General features: G+C 49.4%; 5 protein-coding genes across 5 annotated transcripts; 3 read left to right on the forward strand and 2 right to left on the reverse strand.

Annotated features, from left to right (window-relative positions):
• Nucleotides 1–216: 216 nt before the first annotated feature.
• LTR84_010595 (uncharacterized protein) lies at nucleotides 217–2,347 on the reverse strand (the record flags this gene model as incomplete). The annotated part of the gene is made up of 2 exons (XM_064854130.1): nucleotides 217–513; nucleotides 569–2,347. The coding sequence occupies 2 exons, from the start codon at nucleotides 2,345–2,347 to the stop codon at nucleotides 217–219; spliced, it is 2,076 nt and encodes a 691-aa protein (XP_064700237.1).
• Nucleotides 2,348–4,434: 2,087 nt separating this feature from the next.
• Nucleotides 4,435–15,518, forward strand: LTR84_010596 (uncharacterized protein; the record flags this gene model as incomplete). The annotated part of the gene is made up of 4 exons (XM_064854131.1): nucleotides 4,435–9,717; nucleotides 9,769–12,426; nucleotides 12,842–12,956; nucleotides 13,039–15,518. The coding sequence occupies 4 exons, from the start codon at nucleotides 4,435–4,437 to the stop codon at nucleotides 15,516–15,518; spliced, it is 10,536 nt and encodes a 3,511-aa protein (XP_064700238.1).
• A 304-nt stretch (nucleotides 15,519–15,822) lies between these two features.
• LTR84_010597 (uncharacterized protein) lies at nucleotides 15,823–18,171 on the reverse strand (the record flags this gene model as incomplete). The annotated part of the gene is made up of 3 exons (XM_064854132.1): nucleotides 15,823–17,784; nucleotides 17,840–18,019; nucleotides 18,073–18,171. 3 exons carry the CDS (start codon nucleotides 18,169–18,171, stop codon nucleotides 15,823–15,825), a joined length of 2,241 nt encoding a protein of 746 aa, XP_064700239.1.
• Nucleotides 18,172–19,142: 971 nt separating this feature from the next.
• Nucleotides 19,143–20,222, forward strand: ATG18 (autophagy protein; the record flags this gene model as incomplete). The annotated part of the gene is made up of 3 exons (XM_064854133.1): nucleotides 19,143–19,185; nucleotides 19,238–20,117; nucleotides 20,174–20,222. 3 exons carry the CDS (start codon nucleotides 19,143–19,145, stop codon nucleotides 20,220–20,222), a joined length of 972 nt encoding a protein of 323 aa, XP_064700240.1.
• Nucleotides 20,223–21,708: 1,486 nt separating this feature from the next.
• On the forward strand, nucleotides 21,709–23,310 carry LTR84_010599 (uncharacterized protein; the record flags this gene model as incomplete). The annotated part of the gene is made up of 3 exons (XM_064854134.1): nucleotides 21,709–22,150; nucleotides 22,200–22,287; nucleotides 22,341–23,310. 3 exons carry the CDS (start codon nucleotides 21,709–21,711, stop codon nucleotides 23,308–23,310), a joined length of 1,500 nt encoding a protein of 499 aa, XP_064700241.1.
• Between the last annotated feature and the right edge of the window lie 783 nt (nucleotides 23,311–24,093).

Here is a 24,093-nt window from a genome sequence, read left to right on the forward strand (position 1 = left end):
AATTCAAAACTCATGCTTGTTGCTCATCGCGTGAGAGAACCTTTGTTTGGCAGAAATAGGGGGTGTAACACTTCGACTCCATGAGCGCGTGAATCGTCTATCGTTAACTGGCTTGGGGCTGCTGTCAAAATTTGTCGGTTGAGTAACCCTGACCCCACACTGGCTGGCCGTTCGTCACATGTCACATGTCACATCTGGACAAGCAAGTCTTTTTGTCTATGACCAAACATCTTCCTGGTAGACACCACTGCTGCGCATGCTCTTGACCACTTGTTCGGCTTTCTTTTCATCAATACCTCGTTCTTTAGCAATGATTTGCCCTAGAACTTCATTGACCTCCCGAGCCATACGGGCCGCATCACCACAAACGTAGAAGTTGGCCTTTTGTTGTAGAAGATCGTTGACCAATTTTCCGTTCTCTTTGATATGATGCTGCACATAGACCTTGTGTGCCTGTTCTCGGGAGAAGGCATTGAAAATGGTGAGCTTGTCGCCGAGGGCTTTCTTGTATTCCTAGGATTCCCGTTAGTAAAAGAATATTCTGGACATGGATTAGAACTCGACTTACCTCCCACTCGTCTCTGTATAGCCAGTCTTCTGAAGACTTTCGGCATCCGAAGAAAAGGACTGTGTGACCGACATCCTCGCCTTTCTTCGCAAGCTCCGCACGCTCCTGAACGAATCCACGGAAAGGAGCAACACCGGTACCGGGTCCGACCATGATGATGGGCTTGCTTGGATTCGAGGGTAATTTAAAGTTGGAATGACGAACATGAACAGGTACGTGTATACCGTCATATTTGTTGCGTGGACCCGTGATTGAATAGGTGAGACCATGAGGAGATGGATTTGGTTCACCATTCTGCTTCTGCTTCAGAGCCAGGAGGTAATTTGTGGTTACACCTTTGACGACGTGACCAGCACCAGGAATGCGAAGAGATTCGACTACCGCAGTAACCGAAATCTTCTGTGGTTGAACCAGCGATGAGGAAGAGATGGAATAATAGCGAGGTTGCAACTTGTTCAGACCTTCAACGAGACAGGAGAAAGGAACAGCAGACCACGGCTCACTGTAGACTGCGGACACGGCTTGTGCAATGTTGAGCATCTGTGACGAGATCTTATCCTTGAAGTAGTCGGCATCTGAACCTAGTCGAGTAGCCTCCTTCTTGGCCGCCTCGTTTGGAGCAAAGGCAGCCAAAGTCGCCATGAATTGACGTGAGACAGGAGCACAGATCTCGATATGATAGCGGACGGCGGCATCATAGGTGGTCGGCGTGGGGAATGGGACCTTTGCAGTTGGGTCAATACCCTTTAAGCTAATGACAGTATGGCGTTTGGATTCCAAGCCGAAGGTCTTGAGGAAACGGTCGACTTCCATTCCAGCATTGGTGGGCCAGACAGCGATGTGATCACCCGTAGTGTATGACATACCCGAACCTGAAATGTCGATCTCGACGTGAAGACAGTTACGGTCCTTGACAGTAAAGACTTCTCGCGATTCGGCAATGGGAGCAATGAAAGGATTATGCGCGTTATAAGGACCTTTTTGAGTGCCCTCCAGATGATTCTTGTTGGGCTCACCAAGGTAGACGGTATCATCCTCAACGGTCAAGTCTTCCTTTTCTTCCACATTGAACACAGGTTCGTAGACAGCCTCGCGTTCCTCGAGACCCATCTTTTCAGCCAGGGCAGTCCACATTGGCTCTTTCCAGGCGAGAAAGTCCTCTTCCATGGTGCCAGCGCCATCGTCACCCTCACCAGCGGTGCCAATTCTCTCGGCACCCAAGTTTGTAAGGATCTTGTCAAGGTTGCGAACCATGAGGTTGTAGTGCTCGTAGGTGTTGTTTCCCAGGCCAAACGCAACATACTTGAGTTTTGAGAGTGGTTTTTCTTCGCTGGCTTCGGAGAAGGAAGGAGGATCGTTGTTGATGAATTCCCAGAACTCAACCGCGTTATCGGTGGGCTCGCCCTCGCCATAGGTGGCCATGACGAAGAAGGCGATCTTGTCGTCGGGGAAAGTGTCGAGGTTCTCAAAGTCGTAGTCTTCCAAATCGGCGGTCATGGTACTGAGACCGAAGCGGGCATGGCCCTCTTTAGCCAAACGAGAAGCATAGTCCTCTGCAGTACCAGTCTGAGAGCCATAGAATATCACACAGTTCTTGCCGGTCTCTTCTAATTTCTCCACAATGTTTCGAGAACCCTTCTTCGCAGCACTGCCATTGAGGGCAGAGTTTGCATAAGGGTCCTTGGGGACGCCCCAGTAGGTTCCTTTGGTGAAGTAGGCAATGCTACCAATGAGAAGGACCACCAGGACGATGATATCTAGAGTATCGACCTGAGCCATGTTGGCGGGGTATGGGTGGCTGACAGGCGAGGACAGAAGGGACGGACGAGAGGGGAGGTGATGGGCCTGATGAGTCCGCAGTAGGAAGCAGGTCTATTTAAGAGAAGGTGGTCGTAGCGCCAGAAGGAGAAAAAGGACAGAATGTAGATAAAGGCACCTTAAGGATCGGGGTCTATGAAAAGCGAACAGCGTGGAGAAAGATTGGCGGATGAGGGCTGACTTATGTGGCCTGATATGCCAAGACTTGACTGTGGGTGGGTTTAAGTGGGAGGGTGCAGGAAGGTGAAGTTGTAGTCTTGTAGATGCAGATATCCGGGCTCGACGGACAGTCTGTGAATTGGCGCGATGGGTGCTATTGGTGCTTCTGGAGATATTTGAACGGCCTAACAGAGTCGGAACGGACCAACTGTTCGGGAGTCTGGATCGGTGGAAGATGGAAGATGGAGGGGGTTGCCAGTGCCCACTACGACAGGCGGGCGATACGTTATTATCGGGTTTGTACGATTCGATACACTAAAAAAACATACGAGGCACTGGCACGGCGGGAGTAATGCGCGATCACCAAAAGTCTAGGACGTCAGCATGTGAGTAAGAAGCTGAAGTCTATCCGAGTGAAGGAACGTGGTGGATGGAAACCGAAGCATGGAGGGGGTGAGCCTCAGGCAGGAGCACGGCAGTGTAAGAGCGCAAAGACGGGTATGGTTGTGGGAGTACGGGATTCAAGTCTGGAGTTTGGAAGTGGAGGGGCGAAAACAACCAGTTGTTCTGCCCTGGAGAGCCCGCCCGAGGAAACATCGGTTTCTTTTCCAGTGCGGAATTGATGGAGAAGAAGAGGCAAGTCGCCGGGCTATTGTGCGGGACGGTTGAACGAAATGGTTCCGGGTGCTCAAGATCAAGTTATTAACTACCTAGGTCGGTAGGTAAGTACTTAGTTAATAACAATATTTGTGCGGTTACTAGGTATTCCCCACCAGCGGCACTTGATTTTCGAATTTGGCTATTGACCACGTCCCTACTCCTAGTAGGTAGACTGCGTATCTCGTATTGTCCTCTGGGAGCCTGACCGGGTACCTACCTATGTACCCATGAGTAGGTAGGCACATAGGGATCCGGGTACCTACACTACCCAAATACCTACCTAGGTACCTAGGTAGGTACCTAATATTCCACATCACTTGGGTGTAACAGCAACCACTCGGACCACGACCACGACCACGATCATGACCACGTTCCATCACGACCCAAAAATAAACCCCTCGTACATGTCGTGGTCAGCACATGGGTACAAGACAGGCAGCCGGGAAAAGGGGATTGTCAATGATATGATCCTTAGCTAATGCTCGTATTGCCGCCACTGTCAGCCTGGAGTTAGTCCCCTGAGATGACCTACAGGTGACTGGCAGTAACTGTCTGGTACCTGGATGATTAACTGCCTAGGCATTTCACGTCCACGATTAGGCAATGGCACCCCTCCGTCTGATTCGACCAGTGTACCTGCAGGACGACGAATAGAGTGCTGCAGCACACAGCCCACCATACTATTTGCACAATGTCAACACCCTATGATGTAGTACAAAATTGTCCCAGGCGATTCTGGGGTTCTGTAGGTTATGTTTCTCTTCAGTGCGTGTACACTATTCACTAAATGAGACACGTCGTATATTATAGCTTGCAATTGAACATTGCTTAAATCAATTATTTGCTCGTGACTGAGTCCCCAGGTAGAGGAAGCGTTCATTTCCATCACCGCCATTGCAGTGTTTTAGAGTCACGACGCCATCGCCAATCTGTAACCACCGCCTTGACCTCTCCCTCTCGCACACCATTCAACTTTTCTCTCAACTTCGACTTCAACTCTCCCACCACCACGCACACCACTGCACTACATTCCCCTACCTCTTTTACGGAGCAATGACGCACTTGCGCCATTCTCCTTCTACACGGCCATCCACGGCACACAATGCTGCATAACCGTGAGTCCGGAATTCTTCCGCAAACCCTCCCTGCGCGCTCTGTGCCTGCAATCGCCATACCCACATTCGCACCACTATCCTAGTCCTTACACCGCACCTTTACTGACGCGATCAATGCTTTCAGATGTACAATCTGGCTCCGGTGAGAACCAAAATTACCCCCTCGACGGTCCTGGGCCTGAACAGATCTCTCCACCCTTGACCAACAACCGACCGCAGTACGGTGTCACAACCCACACAAGGGAGGCTTCTTTGGTTAGAGGCCGGCCTCAACAATCTACTTCTCAGTCCTATGGACCTTCATATTTGCCACATTCCCGGGCTGGCTCTGCTCAGCCTCAGCCTCATGGAACGGAACCGGGCTTGAGCAACAGAGTCCCCCCTGTGGTCGACACCGGTCTTCAGAGACGCCCCTCCAATAGCTACGGCCACCACCGTCAAACCTCAGTCATACATGGTTTACAGCACTCGAGGGGTCCCAGCTTCAACTCGCCCACCGGCAGTCCTCTGACACCTGAACCATCTGCCCCAAATTCCAACTATGCAGGCTACCCATCCACGGTTCGCAGAGGCCAATACTCCAATACCGAAGGCCCTACCGCTTTCACCTCTCCAGTCTCTCCATTCCCAGGCCATACCCAAGGCCATTCCATCGACTCACTCATAGATACAACCATTCCCACCAGAGACACCCCACCAGCTCAGCCAAGAAAACGAAAGGATCAGTCACGGACTCGCCGCGCTCATGGCTACCAGTCTTCTAGCTCGCAGGCCGAGCCACGTACGCCTGGAGAATATGCCCTACACCACTTGTTTCATGCCTTTGTCTTGAAAGCCGACCATAGAATCAGCCAATGCATCACCATCCTCGACTCTTCTGTTGCTCCCGTCGAGCAGGCCTGCGCTCCGGGTGTCGACGTGGGTTTTGACCAGCTCATATCTTCTCTAGGCCATATTTCCCGCGAGGGTCCAAAGCCATTGGTGGACAGCTTGATGTTATGGCGAAAGGGCAAGGGTGATACCGCTGCGAACTTGAAGAAGCAAGTATACCAACAGCGACTCCAAGCCGGAGGCTCAACAGGAAATCTTCCGATAGCCCTACCTCGACGGAACACCGAGCCCGTCCAGGGTCCGGGTGAATCAAATGTTTCTCAGTCAAATGCAGAACACGTCTCTTCGTCTGCAGACGATACTCTGACTCAAGACTACATTCTCGCCGATAGGAGAGCCACAATTTCAGTCTACATTCTCTGTCGTGTCTTGATTGCCATCTTTGAGCAAAGCAACCTGTCCGCCATAACTCAAGACCTAGCAAGTAAACTTGAAGACATTGTTTTTACTCAGATCCGAGAAGTCGAGCCTGCACAGATCCTGACTTCATCCATCCGCTTATCGAATTGGAGAATATATGGAGAGGTGCTCGGCCACATGAGTAGGCTTGATTTTGTCAACGTAACCGCCCGGTTCACCCAACAGCTTGATATTTGGCAGCAAGAATTCGCCAAGAGCTCCGCCACGACCACTGCTAGAGATCTAGAGTCAAGACTTGAGTTGTTGTTGTTGGGTATGCGCCATCTGCATATCAACGCGACTAAGGACTCTTCTTACACTGTAGCCGACTTTCTACGGACAATGGCGGCTTTGTTTGCAGATGCCCATGGCCCTAGAGTCAAACAAGCCTACTGCCAGCTCTTTGAGCGCCTTCTTACTGCGGTAGCAAGCAACCCTGAATGCTTCCAGGCGGTGCCAAAGTGGAAAGATCTCATAGAGGCCATCAACTTGAGACTCGGAAGTATGCTGGTCAAAGTCCGACACTGGTCTGCTGGCTTTCCCGTGTCAATTTTGCTTCTCTGCATCTCCCCTATCGAAGTATTTTCGGTACAATGGTCTCCTATGGTTGCAACCTTGGCTCCTAAGCTCAGAGATAGGTCCACTCGAAGCCAAGCTCTTCAAGCGATATGCCAACTTGTCTGGACATACCTCATGAGAGTCAACGAGCCCAACCAGATCAAGCAACGCAGACTCGAAGACATTATCAAAATCACAGTACCACAAGGGAAGAAAACACATGTCTCCTCTGATCCCTCAGTATCGGTTCCCCTGGTACAGCTCATCAGAGTCATCGGGTATGCTTCGCAAGATTTCTGTTTTAGGACGGTCATATTTCCATTGGTACACTACGACATGTTTCAATCAAGTAGAAACCTCAAAATCGAGAACATGGAACCTGAGAGAATGGTCATAGGTATTCGTGCGTTTTTGGCGATCATGTCTGATCTAGAAAGAGACGGGTCGGGTGCTCCTCCTTTCCCAGGCTTTAATCTGCCCACGAACAATGTTGACGGTCTGCCGTCATCGCCGATGAGCATGCGTACCACTCTTGGTGTTGAGTCTCCGATACGTACCTCATTCGAAGATGACACCCCCCCGTCTGTGCCAGTGAATGTTTCTCGCCTTGATGAAAACGCCCGGCAGATTTACTTGCAATTCTGTCAAATACTGGGGAAAATCACCATCCTTTGCGATAACACCTTTGGTGGTCAAGCTACATTGAACGAAAAGTTCTCCAGCGCGACCATTGTCCCAAAGACTCCGCTTGTGGACGCATTTACCCTCACCCGAAATCAGGATGGAACGACCACCGATCAAAGACAGTACTATTACGAGCTTCTTCATGTGGCTATTCAAGCTCTGCCACGGTGCTTTACCGACCACATTCCTCTCAGTCCGTTGATCAATCTGCTGTGCACAGGATCCGCTCACGTTCAATCTAATATTGCTGCATCTGCTACTCAATCACTCAAGGCAATTGCTCGACAGGGTCATGCACAAGCCGTGGCAATCGCTTTCCCCCGATTCATCTTTCACTATGACTTGCAGTACTCGACCATGTCCGATGAGGGTCGTCTGGGACCTGCTCACATCGAGGCTACGCTCTCCTTGTATCTCGAGTTACTCCAGATCTGGACAGAACAGCTCAAGCAAAAAGCAGTTGCCAATTCGCCCGAAGCACGAGATAGGGTCGGTTCTGCCTCTACGAGGGCGATGCAAATGGAACTTACAAATGTTATCCCTTTGGTTGACGAGATCGAGGCGTATGGGCTTTTCTTCCTTTGCTCACAATCAAGAAGGGTCCGAACCTTTGCGATCAAGGTTCTTCGCCTTGTTCTTCAGTTTGACAAGGTCTTGGGTCAAGATGAACCATCAAGAATTATTAAAATACTTGAGAATCAATCCTCCAAAGTGCTAGAGTTTCACGATGATGCGCTGAATGTGGCTGAGCGCAGTCGACTACAAAAGGACAAACGTGGTGCCGATGGGCAGAGCACATTGATCGAAATCTGCAGTTCTGAAGTTTCTTATGACGGAACACTTTGGTTCAAAGCATTTCCAAATCTGATTCGAGTCATCTTTGATGCATGTCCAAATGCAATCGCTTTGTGTCGAGGGACTGTCACAGATAGACTGATGATGATGCAGCGCGACATAGAAGGTCTGTCAGAAACAATGACTGGCCAATCTGCTCTGTACGAGTATCGTGCTCAGGGGCGGAGCTCTGCGACATCATCCGAAGTTCTCTTCGATCAATGGAAGCTTTATCTGATTATGGCTTGCGTGACGATCAGCTCTCCAGGCGCTCAATCACAGAGCCAGTTGGCCGAAGCAGCGCATGCACGGAAAACGTCCAGAGGACCAGAGCGCGCACAAGATAAGCTGAGCTCAGCCCGAGCTTTGTTTTCCGCAATTATTCCGATGCTGGGAGCTACGCCTGATGCGATCCGCGATGCAGTGGTTTCTGCTCTTGGGTCTATCAACCGTAAGCTTCATCGAACGCTACTGGAATCCTTACAATATGCTGTCATAAAATGCAATGATGAAGCCAAGGCAAGGATCAATCATCAACGCACGCCAAGCAGTCCGCAACGTTCACAAAAGACTGAACGTCTCCGTACTGAAGTGACTAACGTGTACAAGTCAACTGCTACTTTCCTGCGCCATGAAGATATCTACAATGACGAGTGGATTCTACATAATCTTGTCACCTACACGCGCGATCTTAGAATATTTCTTAGCGACACGGACATTCAGAAGGATTGGCGCTTCCAGAAATTGCGATACCATTTCTGTGGCTTAGTCGAAGAAGTCTTTGAAGGTGTGAATAGATCGAAAACTCCATCAAGGTGGATGCCTTTTGAGTCACGCAAGTCAGCCTTTGCCCTCATGGAAGATTGGTGCGGCTACTCTGCCGAGCAACATCTCTTCGACCCAAACCAAGCACATGCTCGAGAAATGAACGAACGTATGAACGCCAATGCTGCAACAGAGAAAGAAAAGAACAATCTGCGTGTAGCAGCTTTAAGTGCAATGGCAACATTGTGTGCTGGCCCTATCACCATCAAGACTGATAGTAATGCCATTCTTTCATTCAACCTACAGCGGATGCTCTCCTGGGTCGACACGATATTCGCCACCAACAATCATAAGATGCATATGATAGGCCGACGAGCTCTAAAATTGCTGTTGTTGAATAATCCGGAGCATCTGGTGATCATTGATAACGCCACCGAGCAATGTTATCGAACTGAGTCACCTCTGGCTTTGGAAAGTTATTTCGGTGTAATTTGCGAGGTATTGATCGAACAGGCAGACTATCCAGTCGCTTTCTGGAAAATTCTTGGCCTCGTTTTATTCACTCTTGGGAATGAAAATCAAGAAATTCGCATGAAAGCCGCTCGTCTTATTCGAACCCTCGACGACAGGCAACACAAGAGTTCCAATCTTCAGGAATTTGACATCAGTATTTCTGACAAGACACGCGCAGTCTACAAATTAGCCCAGTTCGAGTATTCCAAGCGACTTTCCAAGGCGAATTCAGAATTAGCCTTTATGATCTTCTCAGAATTTTCTCTCCACTACAAATCTGCCCGCAATGACCATCAGCGCAATATGGTCGCCGCCATATTACCTTGGCTTCAGGTCGTGGAACTTCAGGTCGACCCTGGCACTGGAGGCCCAACAGCTGTTTCGTACATGCTTCTGGCTAATATGTTTGAAATCACAATCCACTCCATTAGTGTGATGCATAATGAAGTACAGGCGTTGTGGCAGGCTTTGGCTACGGGACCACACGCCGGTAATGTCCAATTAATTCTCGATTTTATCATCTATCTGTCGCTGGATCGACGCGATCAGAACTTTGTTGAGCACGCTAAACAAATTGTGGTCTATCTGTCATCGACTCCAGCAGGTTCGCGAGTTTTGGAGTTTTTCATGTTACAACTTACCCCAAAGAACATGGTCAATGACAAAAAGCATGCCGATGTTGTAATGCCAGACACTCGAAACCTACCCTACGTTGCTGATCTGACCTCACTATTACCAATGGGGAACAAACAAGTAAGTGATTGTCCAATAAATCGCTGAGAACACAAACTAACTCGGCCATAGGTCGGCCTATCCATGGGCCAAGTCTCGTTGATTTTCTTGGTTGATTTAATGGTCACTCCTGTGATTCTTGTCAAAGATGAGGTGATAAAACTCATACACACTGTTCTGATCTTGTGGGATCATTATACCACATCGGTTCAAGAACAAGCAAGAGAAATGTTGGTTCACCTCATTCATGAGTTGGTCACTACAAAAATTGAACCCAGCACCCTGAACTCGGCAAAATTACGAATCGAGAATCTGGTGGATGCGGTTCGCTCAAATCATGCAAAAGTAAGCTGGTCTTATGAGCACAACACACGAAAAGATGAAGATGATGGGGCCAGCCGGGTCCCACCCGCTATGTCAGTCTTGACCTCTGAAATTGTCACCATATTTAACCTTGCCTTCGAGAATTTCAGTGATAGCTGGGCTAAGGAGGCCTTGCACTGGGCATCAATCTGCCCCGTGAGACATCTAGCCTGTCGGTCATTTCAAGTCTTTCGCTGCATTTCTGTCACTCTCGACGCAAGAATGCTTGCCGATATGCTTGCTCGACTTTCTAACACCATTGCTGATGAACAGACCGACTATCAGACTTTCTCAATGGAGATTTTGACAACACTCAAAATCATTATTGGTGCGCTAGATCCTAAAAACCTTATGCGCTATCCCCAATTGTTTTGGACAACTTGTGCCTGTCTGAAAACTATCCACGAGAGAGAGTTCTACGAAACAATGGGCATGTTGGAAAAGCTATTAGAAAAACTCGACCTGTCCGCAGCTGATGTTACGGAGGCTATGCTGAAGGGACAGCCTGGAAAGTGGGAAGGAGGATTCGAAGGTCTCCAACCGTTGCTGTACAAAGGACTGAGATCTGCTGACAGTTTGGACAAAACACTGCTTATCCTCCACAAGCTCACCGCACTCCCCGACTGTAGTCTGGTTGGAAGTGATGATCGCTTGGCTTATTCTGTTTTCGCCAATCTACCACGCTTTCTCCACAGCTTTGACGAGGACATGCCAGATCCTGGAGTGTTTGCAATAGCCCAGCGTCTTGCCCAGGTGGCCGATATTCAAGGTCATAGCCTTCTCGCAACATGTCTTCAACGTTTTGTGGACAAGGAGTATCTCATGGGCAGAGATTTCCTAGTCGCGAGTGTTCAAGCTCTGAGGGTTTCATTCTTCCCAGCTTTCGATGCCCAAAGCTTGATTTTCATGATCGGGCTTCTGACAAACAAGACTCCTTGGTTCAGGATCAAAACTATGGATATTCTCTGTGAGTTGATACCTCTTGTGAATATGAGAAGTCCAGCAATCACGACTCATGGGCCGGATCTCATCTCGCCACTACTTCGACTGCTGCAAACCGAGCACTGCACACAGGCGTTGGAAGTGATGGATTTCATCATGGAGGTCGCCACAACACCAATGGAGAAACACCATATGCGCATGAGCATGGCTTCTGGTACGGCAAAGGCAATTCGTAAAGAATACGAACGAACACAAAGTTTATACGGCATCCCACTTGCCTCTGGCTGGTCTATCCCAATGCCGGCTGTTTACTCGAGTATGACACGACACAATGTTCATGCAGTATTTTACACCTGTGGAGATTCTGATTCTCAAATCGAACAGACGACTGCAAAACCTGACGTGGAGTTCTCCGGGGATGATGGCTATACGGATTCATACTTCCCTCCACAGAGTCGTGCTGAGACCATCAGATCAATTGAAGCTGCCGCAGATACCAACGTCAGTGATCTTATCAATACACTCGACAGCCTTGATGACTTCTTCGACGATGTCGATGACGACGATATTTTGACACCAACTGGAACAAGCCACATTGGTGTTGCGACGATGAACATTCCGAGTCTACCTGAGCATAGTACGACCCTTTATGATGAGCAAACAGCGCCAATTCTTCGACAAAGTCTTGCACGAAGCTCTTCCTTGGCACATATGCAGGATGGGTTTGCTGAAACAGGTATGCTCCCAGGCACGATACATCGAAAACAACCAAGTGTATCATCGCCAGGCTACAATAGTATGGCGCAGTCATCATTCTCGTCCATTGACGAACTGGGGGGTCCGGGTCCGTCGTTGCCAAGCCCTTCAAAGAAGCAATCCATTCAAACAATTTTGAGCCCAATGAACCAGACTCGACCTGGTTTACATGCTCGATCAATAACGTCTCCTGCCAATCAATATCCGAATTCCCATCCCACCTCGGAGGGTTTTCCATCGATACCTGCAGGCAATGGCTCTTTCAGGTCACAGGACGATTATGCAGATCAATATGATGATGCGTTGCTTTCGGATGGAGAGAACAGTCCATTCCCAACACTTACTGTGCCTCAATCAGGCCAATCAAGAATTTTATCAGGGCCAGGACCGGAATATCAAACTACACCCACTTCTGCCACTGAAACTGGAGGGGCTTTCAGCATACAGAGTATGCGACGAGGCATGCGACGTCTCACAGGTGGGAAGAGTGAGAGCGCCAAAGAAAAGGAGAAGGGTCGCGACTTTGTTCGAATACGAGGTCAATCAGGCGGTCAAAATCAAGTCGCTGCTGCTATCCAAAGCCCAAGAGTACCAAAGGTTCCTTTGGAATACCTCAATGCCAGCAATAGCAATATGACTGGTCTCAGTCCTACAACAACAAGTCCTGGAGTATGATAACAACAAATCACCATGAATTATGCTTTTCTCGCCTTTTCCAACGTCAAATATTAGTGATACCCATAGATTGTTCTACGAAAAATTGATGGCCACATGATCGGGGTCGTTGCCCCATACACCAACACTCACGCACGCATTGCCTATGTACAACGTCAAGATGATACTTGGAAAAGTAAGGCGCATGTTTCTGTACACTAGAAATGATAATCTGGCTGGTTAGGAGCTTTGGAGTAATCAATGAAAAGAATGGACTCTTACATCCACCTCTCGGCCCCCTTTCAATCCTTGTTGATCGCGCACTGACCACAGCAGCATTCCGTATTGCGAGACACTCTCATTCCTGCCATAAACCATCGAGCAAACGCGACGCGTCTCAGAATATTGACTCACCTTCTTTCGTGTGTAGGATGTTGGAGATGTTCAGCAGATCACAAGTGGTGGAGTCTACAAGATGAGAAGTCACAGTGTGGAAGTCGGCTTGTTGTTGCACAGTCTTTTTGCATATGCTTTTGCACAGTCAGGTATGTCTACAACTTATTTGCACGATTGGCAGAAGTTTATGTGGATCCCGAATGAACTGTGCTAACCTGGCACTATATGCAGTATCGTTGACAGACTCTTGCTATCTCACTACCACAATCATATATGGGGATCCCGGAACATGGATCAGCTACTCGGGTATCCGGTCTTCTACAACCACCACCAGCTCCGCCCTACAAAGCACGTTGACAACGACAAGCTCTGGCGGACAAGGATCCATCGCATCTAGTACCATTACTTCGACCGGAGAATCCAGCTCGATGAGGCCAACTCCGGTCACCAGCACGGCGAGCTTCTCGTCCTCGTCAGCGACTGATATCCCAGCCTCAAGCTCGGCTAGCATCTCCACATCATCGATCCCAATCATTGGACCGCCGCTTCCAACATCCGATCCATTCGTCCTGGAAATCAACATTCCCAACCCAACCAACCTGAAACTGCACAGACGCGATGTCTCATATCTCACTTTCATCGAAGGCGTGGCATACCTAACTTCATACGAAAACAAAGCAGCGGTCTTCGTCCTCACGGCCACCAAGTACCTATTGAGCGAGGGGACATATGTCGAACCGAACTACGATCAATATAGTGCGCCCGCTGAAGGACCTCCAAATGACGGATCTGGATCTAGACCTGTCGACCCGCTGTCCTTGCCTAGACCAGTGTCTCTTCAACAGACGCTCGTGCTGGCTGGGAATCGATATGGCTGGTCGTTCAACGGTGGGGCATTGATGTTGGGGAACGCTTCCTTCTATGTCGATGATATTGGCCGGGTCCTGGTGTTTTTCGGTGGTCAGGCTGAATTGCCTGATGATGTGGTGAGTGCGGACTTGGGAGTTGCGTACGTCGATTCGACTGTCAGCACGTCTTCGGTTCTTACCGATCAAGAGCCGACATCGAGTTCGATGTCGGAGACCCTCACCGCGACCACTTCTCCGCTGATCGTCTCGACCACGAACGAGGATACATCGATTCCAGAACCGACAACTACTCCTAGCGAAGAAGAGACCTCCACTTCGACTCCGTCCTTGCTGGCTACTTCTTCTATGACCGTTTCTTCATATATTTTCTGGACAGACCCATGGGTCACTTCGACCACGACTTCACGGTCTCCATCTACGTATCCATCGAGTTCAGCGGGAGCCAGCACTACACAGCCTACCACAACCAACGTTGTAACGAGCGGTGGACTGACGAGCACTCCTACCCGACTGTTGCCGACATCTCAGGCACCAAGCAGCTCGCCGACTTTGAGCAGATTGACTCAGACTGGCCTGCCTCCACCGTCGTCGTCTTCTTCTATAGTCATTCCAACTTCGTCCAGTCAATTGACTCAGCCGTCAAGCGCGACTTCGTCGAGCATGGCGTCCGCCAGAAGTACTTCCACCAGCCTTGCCCCGACGTCGGCTGCTCCTACATCTGCTGCCCAGACTACAAATGTCTCTGTGCCTCCGACGAACTCGGCCGTCGTGTCCGTTCCTACGAGTTCTTCTTTGAGCACGTCGCTTACAAGCTCCCGGATAAATTCTTCGACAAGTCTTGTTTTGCTGACATCTTCAGTTTCTCCGTCTTCTTCCACGACCGCAGTGTCCAGCACAAGTGGAAGCTCATCTTCGTCAAGGTCGCCCGTCACGACCCTCCCACCGACCACTGCTCTCACGCTCACCACAACACGCTCAACAACCACCAGCACCTGGACCTCTTCAACCTCCACAGCCACCGCAACGTCCTACCCAGCAAAACGCGGCATCGCCTACAGCAACGTGACCACACTGACGTACTACCCACCACCAAGCCGGTACATCAACTGGAGCTACAACTACTTCTCGCTCCCGAACAGCAGCACGGACAACATTGGAGCGTACCCGACCTCGCAATTCGCATTCATCCCACTCCTGTTCAACGACAACCCGACACTGACGTCGATCTGGGCGGCGAACGTCAATTTCTCCCTGCTGAACTACCGGACGGACGCGCTGTTCGGCTTCAACGAGCCCGACGCGTGCTTCGGGGGCCTCTCATCGTGCATGCCCATGGAGCGCTCACTACAAGGCTACGCGACGCACATGCAACCGTTCGCGGGCCGACGCACACTGGGGGGCTCGGGCCCGCCGCTCAAGATCGGCAGCGTGGCCGTGACCAACGCGGCCGACGGCCTGAGCTACCTGGCCGCCTTCCTCGGCAACGCCACGCAGTTGAACCTCACCGTCGACTTCATCAACCTGCACTGGTACGCCAGCCCCTACAACATCCAGTATTTCAAGGACTACGTCACCCAGGCGTATGCGGATGTTGGGGGTGGCCGCTATCCCGTCTGGATCACCGAGTTCGGCTTGGATCGTGCCGACTACGACGCCGCGACCGTCCAGGCCTTCATGCGCGAGGCCGGCCGTTGGTGTGACCAGACGAGCTGGGTCGAGCGCTATGCTTGGTTCGGCAATTATCGCAGTGAGAATGGCGCGACCAATTTGTTGCTCAATGCTGATGGGAGCGGCTTGAGTGCCCTCGGGAATGTCTGGAGGAGTTTTAATGCTACGAATTGATTTGCTTTTGGCGCTGCTGGGGAGGAGTGGGGGGAAACGGGGGTTCTTGGATTGACCTTTATAGGTGAGAGTAGATGAGGAGGGAATGTTATTGCCATTCACTGTGTGTGTGTGCTGGTTTGCATGTGGTTCCTCGAGGAAAGAGTTGGCTTCTGGCAAATACTACCACAATAAAGGAGAAATGTAACACGAGTTAAGTGGCTGATGACATCGAGAGGGTGTCCTGGACAGATCTTCGGTTACTTTTACCTGGATAATCATCATGTTCTGGCTATTTCTATTGTACAGCTCAACGTATGTGATTTCAGCAGCGTTCGAAAACCCGGTATAAGCCTTTTAAGTTGGCGACCTCCACAACACCCTTTACCATTGCTTCTGTAGCCAGGATCCTAGATCTGAAAGCTGGAAAGAGGACATGTTCAAGCGCGTAAACAACCTCCTTACGCCTGTTTTCGATACTGGCATCGATGTCATTTGAAGGAGTACCAGTCTGTTGATCTTCATTTGATGGGTCCTCGAGATCCATGTCTTCAGCCTCCATATTGGTGGGTGGGGCTGAGCTCGGTTCAGGTAATTGCTCAGGCACATAAAATGAAGCAAGCTCTCGTAAGAACGTTCTGAAGCAATCCTCCTCTTCCGTCCAATTGACAAATGGTCCAAGTCTTAGGAGAAAGGTGGGAAGCTTAGCCATTGAAGGAAGATATCCCTTGAGTAGTAAAGGAATTGCTTCAACAAGTCCGTCATCAGAGATCTCTATTGAAAAGTACTCAGAGATCATTTGTTTCCGGTTCATCAGTTGATCGTACACTTTCTGGACAACTTCATCCTTGTCTAGATTTGCGCAATCTGACTCTGTGTCAATGTAATGCTGTGCGGCGACTTCAAGCAAATCTTGCAGTCTTGGTGCTGGCTGGAGTTGGATGAGCCCGAAATTGCCGAAGTCTGTGAGACCCACTTGATAGAAGAACTCATGTGCCGTCATTCCATAATCAACGAGGTAAAGATTCACACCAGACTGAACTGCTGCTAATCTTCTCCTGCTATCAACAAGACCAACATAGGTGAGTGATGCAAAAACCTCCGTGAGATTATTATGCATGGATTCTCGAACATCAGCACGAAGCTTTTTGACGGATGAGAGGCGGATCTGAATTGGTTCACGATCAGTGGCAGTATAGATTATGCCATCTGCAGAACCAGATGATTCGTCAATGGAAGCACCAGGTGTTAGAGCAGGAGGTAACATTGAAGTTATCTTGCGCATTTGTGAATCTGTACGTATCAGATTGTTTTCGTATGGCTTCTTTGTGGAGGATTTATTTCGTGGTACGCTCCCAGAAGTTGAAGGTGAATCTGTAAGCCCTGTTGATTTCATGTTTATCGGCGTCATGGGACTAAGTCCTGGCAGCAATGTTTGTGTTTTGAATGTTCGACTGGTGTCGACTTTTGCCAGTCGCTCTCGTATATCAGAGCAAACGACTTCTATGATCTCATCTTCATTGAGAAAATGTACTTCTCGCTTTGTTGGATGAACATTGACATCGACTCTGGTGGGCTCAATGTCAAGACTGAGATAGATGAATGGATGGCCTCCTTTCGGAAGAAACAGTTGGTAAGTCTGCTCGACGGCTTTCTTGATAGCCGATGAATCGACAGAGCGATTATTGATGAACAGAAGTAGAGTGGTCCGCTTCACGCTATAGTTGGCATTTGTCGCATACCCCGAGGCCTTAAAGCCCCATTTGGGATCTTCAATCGCAAAATCGACGAGTTCTTTTGCGATGAGTGCCCCGTATGCTTGTCTGATGCGATCTAGCTTCGTTGCGGCCGAGGCAACTGAAAAGCCAGTACTTGTTTCCCCGTGCTTCTTTATTGAAAAAGCGATACCTTCACGATGAACGGCATATCGAGTTATTACCTCGAGGACTTTTGCATATTCTTCTGAAGGTGATCTGAAAGCTCTTCGGCGGTTGGGGATATTGTAGAACAAGTCTTCGACGGTGATCTGCGTACCTCGTCTCCCAGCACATGCTTTTGGGTCAGAACTCTGTCCTGGTTTGGCTGGAATGAGCTTCCCAGATGAGTAGTGAGCTTGCCATGCACAACTGGAGTTTGCAGTCTTTGTAGTGACCTTGAGGTGAGCAATATGACTGATACTGGCCAAAGCTTCGCCTCGGAAGCCATAGGTTCCAATGGCCATCAGGTCTTCGAAGTTTTTCAGCTTCGAAGTTGTGAATCGCTCACACAAAATGGGTAAATCATCTTTCTGCAACGGCATAAGCATTTCGAAGGACGATAACGGAGGCAGCCACACGACATACCTCGATTCCATGTCCATTGTCGGTGATTTGCAACAGCTTTAGCCCACCTTCTTTGACGAGGATTTCGATGGAGGTTGAGCCTGCATCAATGGAATTTTCAAGCATCTCCTTCAAAGCATGCATGGGGGCGACAATGATCTCGCCTGCAGCGATCTTGTTGACCACATCTTGATCAAGAGCCTTAATTAATAGATTAGCTTTACCGTGACCTACCTTTGAAGTATTTCACTCGCCTTGATCCGACGAGGGGCTTCAGGGGGAAGGCCGGCCTCCTGAGCGGTTCGTTTGATACCACGAGGGCCATCAGATTCTAAGTCCATCTGATCTGCCATTGAAAAACAACAGATGTAGACTTATGGTTCAATGCATGGCCACCAGCCACTTGACAAGGGTTGGATGCTTGTGTCTTTGAAGATAACGTGGATGGAGAGGCGAACGTCTCTTTCTTGGTGGGTGGCTTCCCCACAAAGTGGCAGGCACAACCTGCCTGGTTAGGCAACGACCCTTTAGGAATTAGGTGCCCTTCAAGTTCGGAAGGAGCCGACGTCACATGCAACTTGGACGAGTTCCAAAGGCAAGTGCAACTGCATCCAAACAGAACCCACTGCCACTGGCCTTGGTGACTCGTCAACCAGGTTGACCTTCCTTCTACCTGCGATCATCTCAACTCTCGTGTCCAGGTCACTACGGAGGTACTTGTCAATTCTCAACAAGCCCGACCAAACCACTGTACAGCTCCCACAAAAATACGCAGGGACATACCACAACCAGCCGATTTCTGAAGTGACCACCAACAGAGCCCCAGGTCCCCAATCATCCATGGACTCGCAATGGTTATAGCATTCGATGGTGATCTGTCTCGTCCCTGCACAATGGCAATGAACTTTGTCACTTTTAATCAGGACTACAGCCACTTGGCTGTGGGTGGGTTGCACATGCTCCTTGGTCGGCAAAACACCTGTGTTAATAGACATCGTGATAGGTACCTCAAGAGGCTTTCGAATCTTCACAACCGACCCCTTCACAAACTGCTTCGAGTCTAGAGATGCCGGAAATATTGCCATCCTCGAAATGCTCTTCTCAACTTCCCTGGTCGCACTCATATTGTCCCCGAGAAGGTTACAGATAAAGAATACCAAGGTGCGCCCCAGGCTCATGAGGTGGAGATTGTTGTTGACAAAGCCAGCGGGATTCCATCATATGCGAGCTCACATTTCCTACAACTGTCTTGTCCGTTCGTCTCAACCGGAAAAGGTTGGTTATTGTGCTGGAGGATCAGATTTACCTCTACGACATCCAGACCATGAAATTGCTCTACACCATAGAGACATCGCCAAACCCAACAGGTTGGTAGTGGTCTGTCATATTCCTAATTGTCTCGAGCTGACTCTCGCCTAGCAATTTGCGCACTCTCCCCGTCGTCGGAGAATTGCTTCCTTGCTTATCCACTTCCACAAAAAGCAGCATCTTCCTCCTTCGCACCACCCTCCCATGCACCTCCAAACACTACACATGTTCCGCCGACCTCCGGTGAGGTTTTGATTTTTGATGCGGTCAAGTTGGAGGCGGTGAATGTCGTCGAAGCCCATCGATCGCCTCTATCATGTGTGATATTTAACAATGAAGGCACTGTCCTCGCAACTGCTTCCGACAAGGGAACCATCATTCGAGTTTTTTCCGTCCCGGATGCTCACAAGCTATATCAATTCCGAAGAGGCTCTATGCCGTCAAGGATATTTAGTATGGCCTTCAATATCACGTCAACCTTATTGTGCGTCTCATCTGCCACCGAGACCATCCACATATTCAAACTTGGACCTCAAACCCGGAAAAGCGAAGACGGTGACGAACCTGTTTCGCCTTCGAAAGTTACGGGTGCATTTCATAGACGACTAAGTCAGGGCAGTGAAGCTATGGATGACAACGCTGAAGATGAGGACGGATCAACGTCACCAACTGCACTGTCCAGTCGAAGACCCAATGGCACGTTCATGGGCTTGCTGCGCAGAACCAGTCAGCATGTTGGTATCAATCTTGCAACAACTGTGGGTGGTTATCTGCCCAAAGGTGTTGCGGAGATGTGGGAGCCATCCCGCGATTTCGCTTGGATCAGACTTCCACGCTCTGCTTCAGGGACTGCACCGAGCCAATTGCGGAGTGTGGTAGCGATGAGCAGTAACTCACCTCAAGTGATGGTCGTGACCAATGAGGGTAATTTCTACGTCTTCAACATTGACCTCGCCAAAGGTGGAGAGGGGACATTGACAAAGCAGTATTCGTGAGTAGTTTTCCTGATTCGATCACGTGCTTGATAATTTGGCTGACAAGTTACAGTGTGCTCCATATTAATGACAAACTGGGAGGATCATCGATTGACTATTAGTGCAGGCTTTGCGGTATACTCCTGTCACGGCCAGGATAAGAAGGACAGAACGTTGGAATTGATTTCCTAAGCGCTGGCGTTGTGGTGTCACCGCCTCCTCTCATAGTGAAGGCATTTATAGCAGATATCACTGGAAATTAATCATCTTAATCACAATGGCTGCCCATCACCAACAAACACGGTCGTGTTTAACCGTACTCGTAAATCGTGTCACAACTGCCAGTGAGTGAAGGATCACCCAAAACGGTGGCAGAAACTGCCTAACAGAGAATAATTCTGGTATTTTATGATCCAGCAACTCATTCTGACAGGTTCCCTCGCATCCAGTCACACGTTGTTCCAAGCGTGACCAGTGCCCGCATTCCATATCGAGATGAAACTTTTGCCCATTCCGGCTTTTCATGACCCAGCAACCCCGTACGACGTATCCTTCAACGACTCGTGTTGTGGCGGGAAGACTTCGTGAGATCGGATGCCGTGTTGGCTTCAGAAACCGTTTTCTGATTCGAGATGTGTCAAAGTGCGAGACGGCACAACACCATAAAAGTCATTTGCTGGGCCGGGAAGATTATTCATATGGTCTGATTAGGCAGCACTTGACGCCAGAATCGGAAATGCACTTTCTTAGTCCATTGAACTGCCCACCTGAGGTAGGTAGCTACTTAACGTATGGTTAAAAAAAGTGGTGTCCAAGTATCCTTCAATTCGACTTTCACGCCCTTCGTGCTCCCTCAACGCTCAATCGGAGAGTGAGGTCTAGAAGTGAAGTCATCTTCAATCCATCATAGCCGTGCTACCCATTATGGTCATTCGACCTGTAAGTGAGTCGTCAAATAAGGCGCAACGACCTGCAATCATTGGACTTCTCTGCGACGATCTACATACATCGGTAAGAGTAACTCCAGAACTCCGCGATCTCCATCACCTGAGAGGCGGTATACCTGAATCCACAAGGCGGAATTCAGCGAGCAATTCCGCGACGTTTTCACATCCAATGGCAAACCAAGAATATCGGATCTGGCAAAAGGGAACCACGGGCCGAAAGCCAAATCGAAGAATTTTCATCGCTTTCTATACCTTTTTCGTACTTTACAGGTCGGTTGATCCCCGGGGCGTGATGAGATCATGGTCTTGGGCAATGCTGGGCAATGCTTTTTCATTTGCTCCACCTTCCGGTCTCGTGGTTTAGATAGATATCCTTGGCCTGTTATATGTTGGAGAGTTGGATATTGTTCCAAGTGTATGCATGGTCCTTCATTATCGATTAGCTCTGCCCTGTATACGTTCCCCGAACCGGAGATCGCCCCATTTGCTCAATCCTGGTACATTGGTCACCATCTGTCGTATATCAACACGACCCGTCCCAAAAGCCACAGTCCATTGCAGACCTCCATTTTCGGAGAACTGAATTGAGATAATCTCTTTCCAATCAAGAAGCAGGCTGCGTGTCATATAAAGTGTGACTACGTCGGCCACTCGGGGGGCAATGTCCCAGCATATGCAGTTCAACAATGGCTCGGGCGGCAGCTCGACCATGGTCATGGAAATGCCCAGGCTATCTACCCAACGGGAAAACTCAGACAAACATGCCCGTGAGACGGTCGAAGACACATCAGCAGGTGCCCTACCGTCTCCGACCACCGCTGTAATTCAACTGCAGAAATGGAATTCCCCAAAAATCAATGGCTGGCGCTGTTTTGCCTGCTTTTACTGCTTCATCATTCTCGGAGCAAATGATGCTGCATATGGTGCTCTCATTCCATATCTCGAAGAATACTATAAGATCAACTACACAGTGATATCGCTGGTGTTCCTCAGTCCGGTTATTGGCTACGCAACCGCGGCAATTTTGAACAATCATATTCATACCGTCTATGGTCAGCGGGGGGTTGCTACCATAATGAGTGTTTCACACTTGGTAGCTTATGGTATGCATCCGCTCAAACATAAGGTCTTGGGAGATCCTAATCGATTTAGTGGTGATTTGTCTTCATCCTCCTTATCCTGTCCTCGTGGTGGTATTCATTCTCTCAGGATTTGGCAATGGATTAGGTGATAGCGGATGGTAAGAAGAGCTCAGCCTCTCCGGATATGTGTTTTGTTGACCTTTTTTCTTAGGAACGCCTGGATAGGCGATATGGCCAACGCCAATGAAGTTTTGGGCTTCCTCCATGCCTTTTATGGCTTGGGTGCAGCCCTCTCCCCTCTCATCGCCACAGCCCTGATCACTCAAGCGGGTTGGCATTGGTATCAATTCTACTATCTCATGGTTGGGGCTGCAGCCATTGAAGTTTTTGTTCTAACCGGTGCGTTCTGGAAAGCTGATGGACAGGCATACAGAGCCGAGCATCCACATACCGCTGGAGACATTGATTCCGGTACAAACACCCCCCCTGCCGCTGATTCGGCCACCTCTTCTGCTCAGGGAGGCAAGCCACGCGGATTTCTTGCCAGATTCAGACCCTCCAGCACAGGCAAAAACCCGAATAGTAGCAAGAGCAAAACGGCTGAGGCGGTCAAAAACAAAGTCACAATACTCACAGCGGTTTTCCTACTTATTTATGTCGGTATTGAGGTCAGCATTGGCGGCTGGATCGTTACCTTCATGTTGAATGTCCGCAAAGGATCACCCTTTGCCTCTGGAATGGTTTCGACCGGATTCTGGCTGGGTATCACTGTGGGCCGGCTCGTCCTCGGGTTTGTCACCGGACGCCTCTTCAAGACAGAGAAGCACGCAGTTGCGACTTATATCGTCCTCAGTGTGGGTTTACAACTGATGTTTTGGTTTATTCCCAATTTTCTTGTCAGTGCCGTCATGGTCAGTCTGGTTGGATTCTTCATGGCGCCTCTTTTCCCCGCGGGGGTTGTTGCACTCACCAAACTGCTTCCGAAGAGACTTCACGTGGCTGCCGTGGGGTTTGCAGCCGCCGTTGGAGCAAGTGGTGCCTGTATCTTACCATTTGCTGTCGGCGCCATCGCCAATGTGGCCGGAGTGAAGGTCCTCCAGCCCATCATTCTTGGGGCGATGGTTCTGATGCTAGCAGTATGGCTTTTCATTCCCAAATTGCCCAAGCAGAGGTTGTCTTGAAGAAGTCTAGGTCGAGAGACAGTGACAGTGACAGACAGCTAGGGTGGAACTTTAGCATTGAAGACATATCTCGGATCTGTGGGGTCTGGGCAGTGGGCACAAACAAGACTGCCCTGCCCACATCGTCAAGAATTCAGGGGAAAGCTTGGCATTTTTGCAATCTCGTTCTGTGGGCATTCCTCCGATCTCATGGACCAATTGGTCCCACAATATCTATTTCCACATGTCGCCATACTCGATGAAGATAGAATGGTGATTTAAGAAACAGAAAAGAAGCAACAGAAGAATCCATGCAACACTACTAAATATAGGTTTCATGTACCTGAACCTGGTCTGTCTGGTGGACTCGCCGAGGGAAAGTTTGATGAGAACTCTATCTTCTAAACATGCGCAATGGATTCGGTACGGAAGGCGTTGCGAAGTCGTTGAATACGAGCATGTCGATGACTAGTCTAATTTGCATGTATATCCACGGGCAACATCTACCAATGGCCCATATAGATATTGATAGAGGAAATGGTGTTCAAAAAGGACCAAAAAATAGGGTCATAGTTCAAGGGCAAAGGGGATGACAGCCGAAGCAGGTCTAACTTGATGGAGAATAATAGCGGCAAGGGAGTCAAATCGTCTAGTTTCAAATAAAAAATATGCCAGTGGTGGTGGTTTGACCCTGATTCCCTTATTCAGCTCCCGCTCCTCACTCGGTGGCTGCCAGCTCCCCTAAACTTCCAACTAACCCTTTGCCTCCCTCGAGAACTTTCCACCTCGTCTCTGGCCATCGAT

This window comes from Exophiala bonariae (assembly GCF_035927105.1).
Source record: "Exophiala bonariae strain CCFEE 5792 chromosome Unknown scaffold_46, whole genome shotgun sequence".
NCBI classification, from domain to species: Eukaryota; Fungi; Ascomycota; class Eurotiomycetes; order Chaetothyriales; family Herpotrichiellaceae; genus Exophiala; species Exophiala bonariae.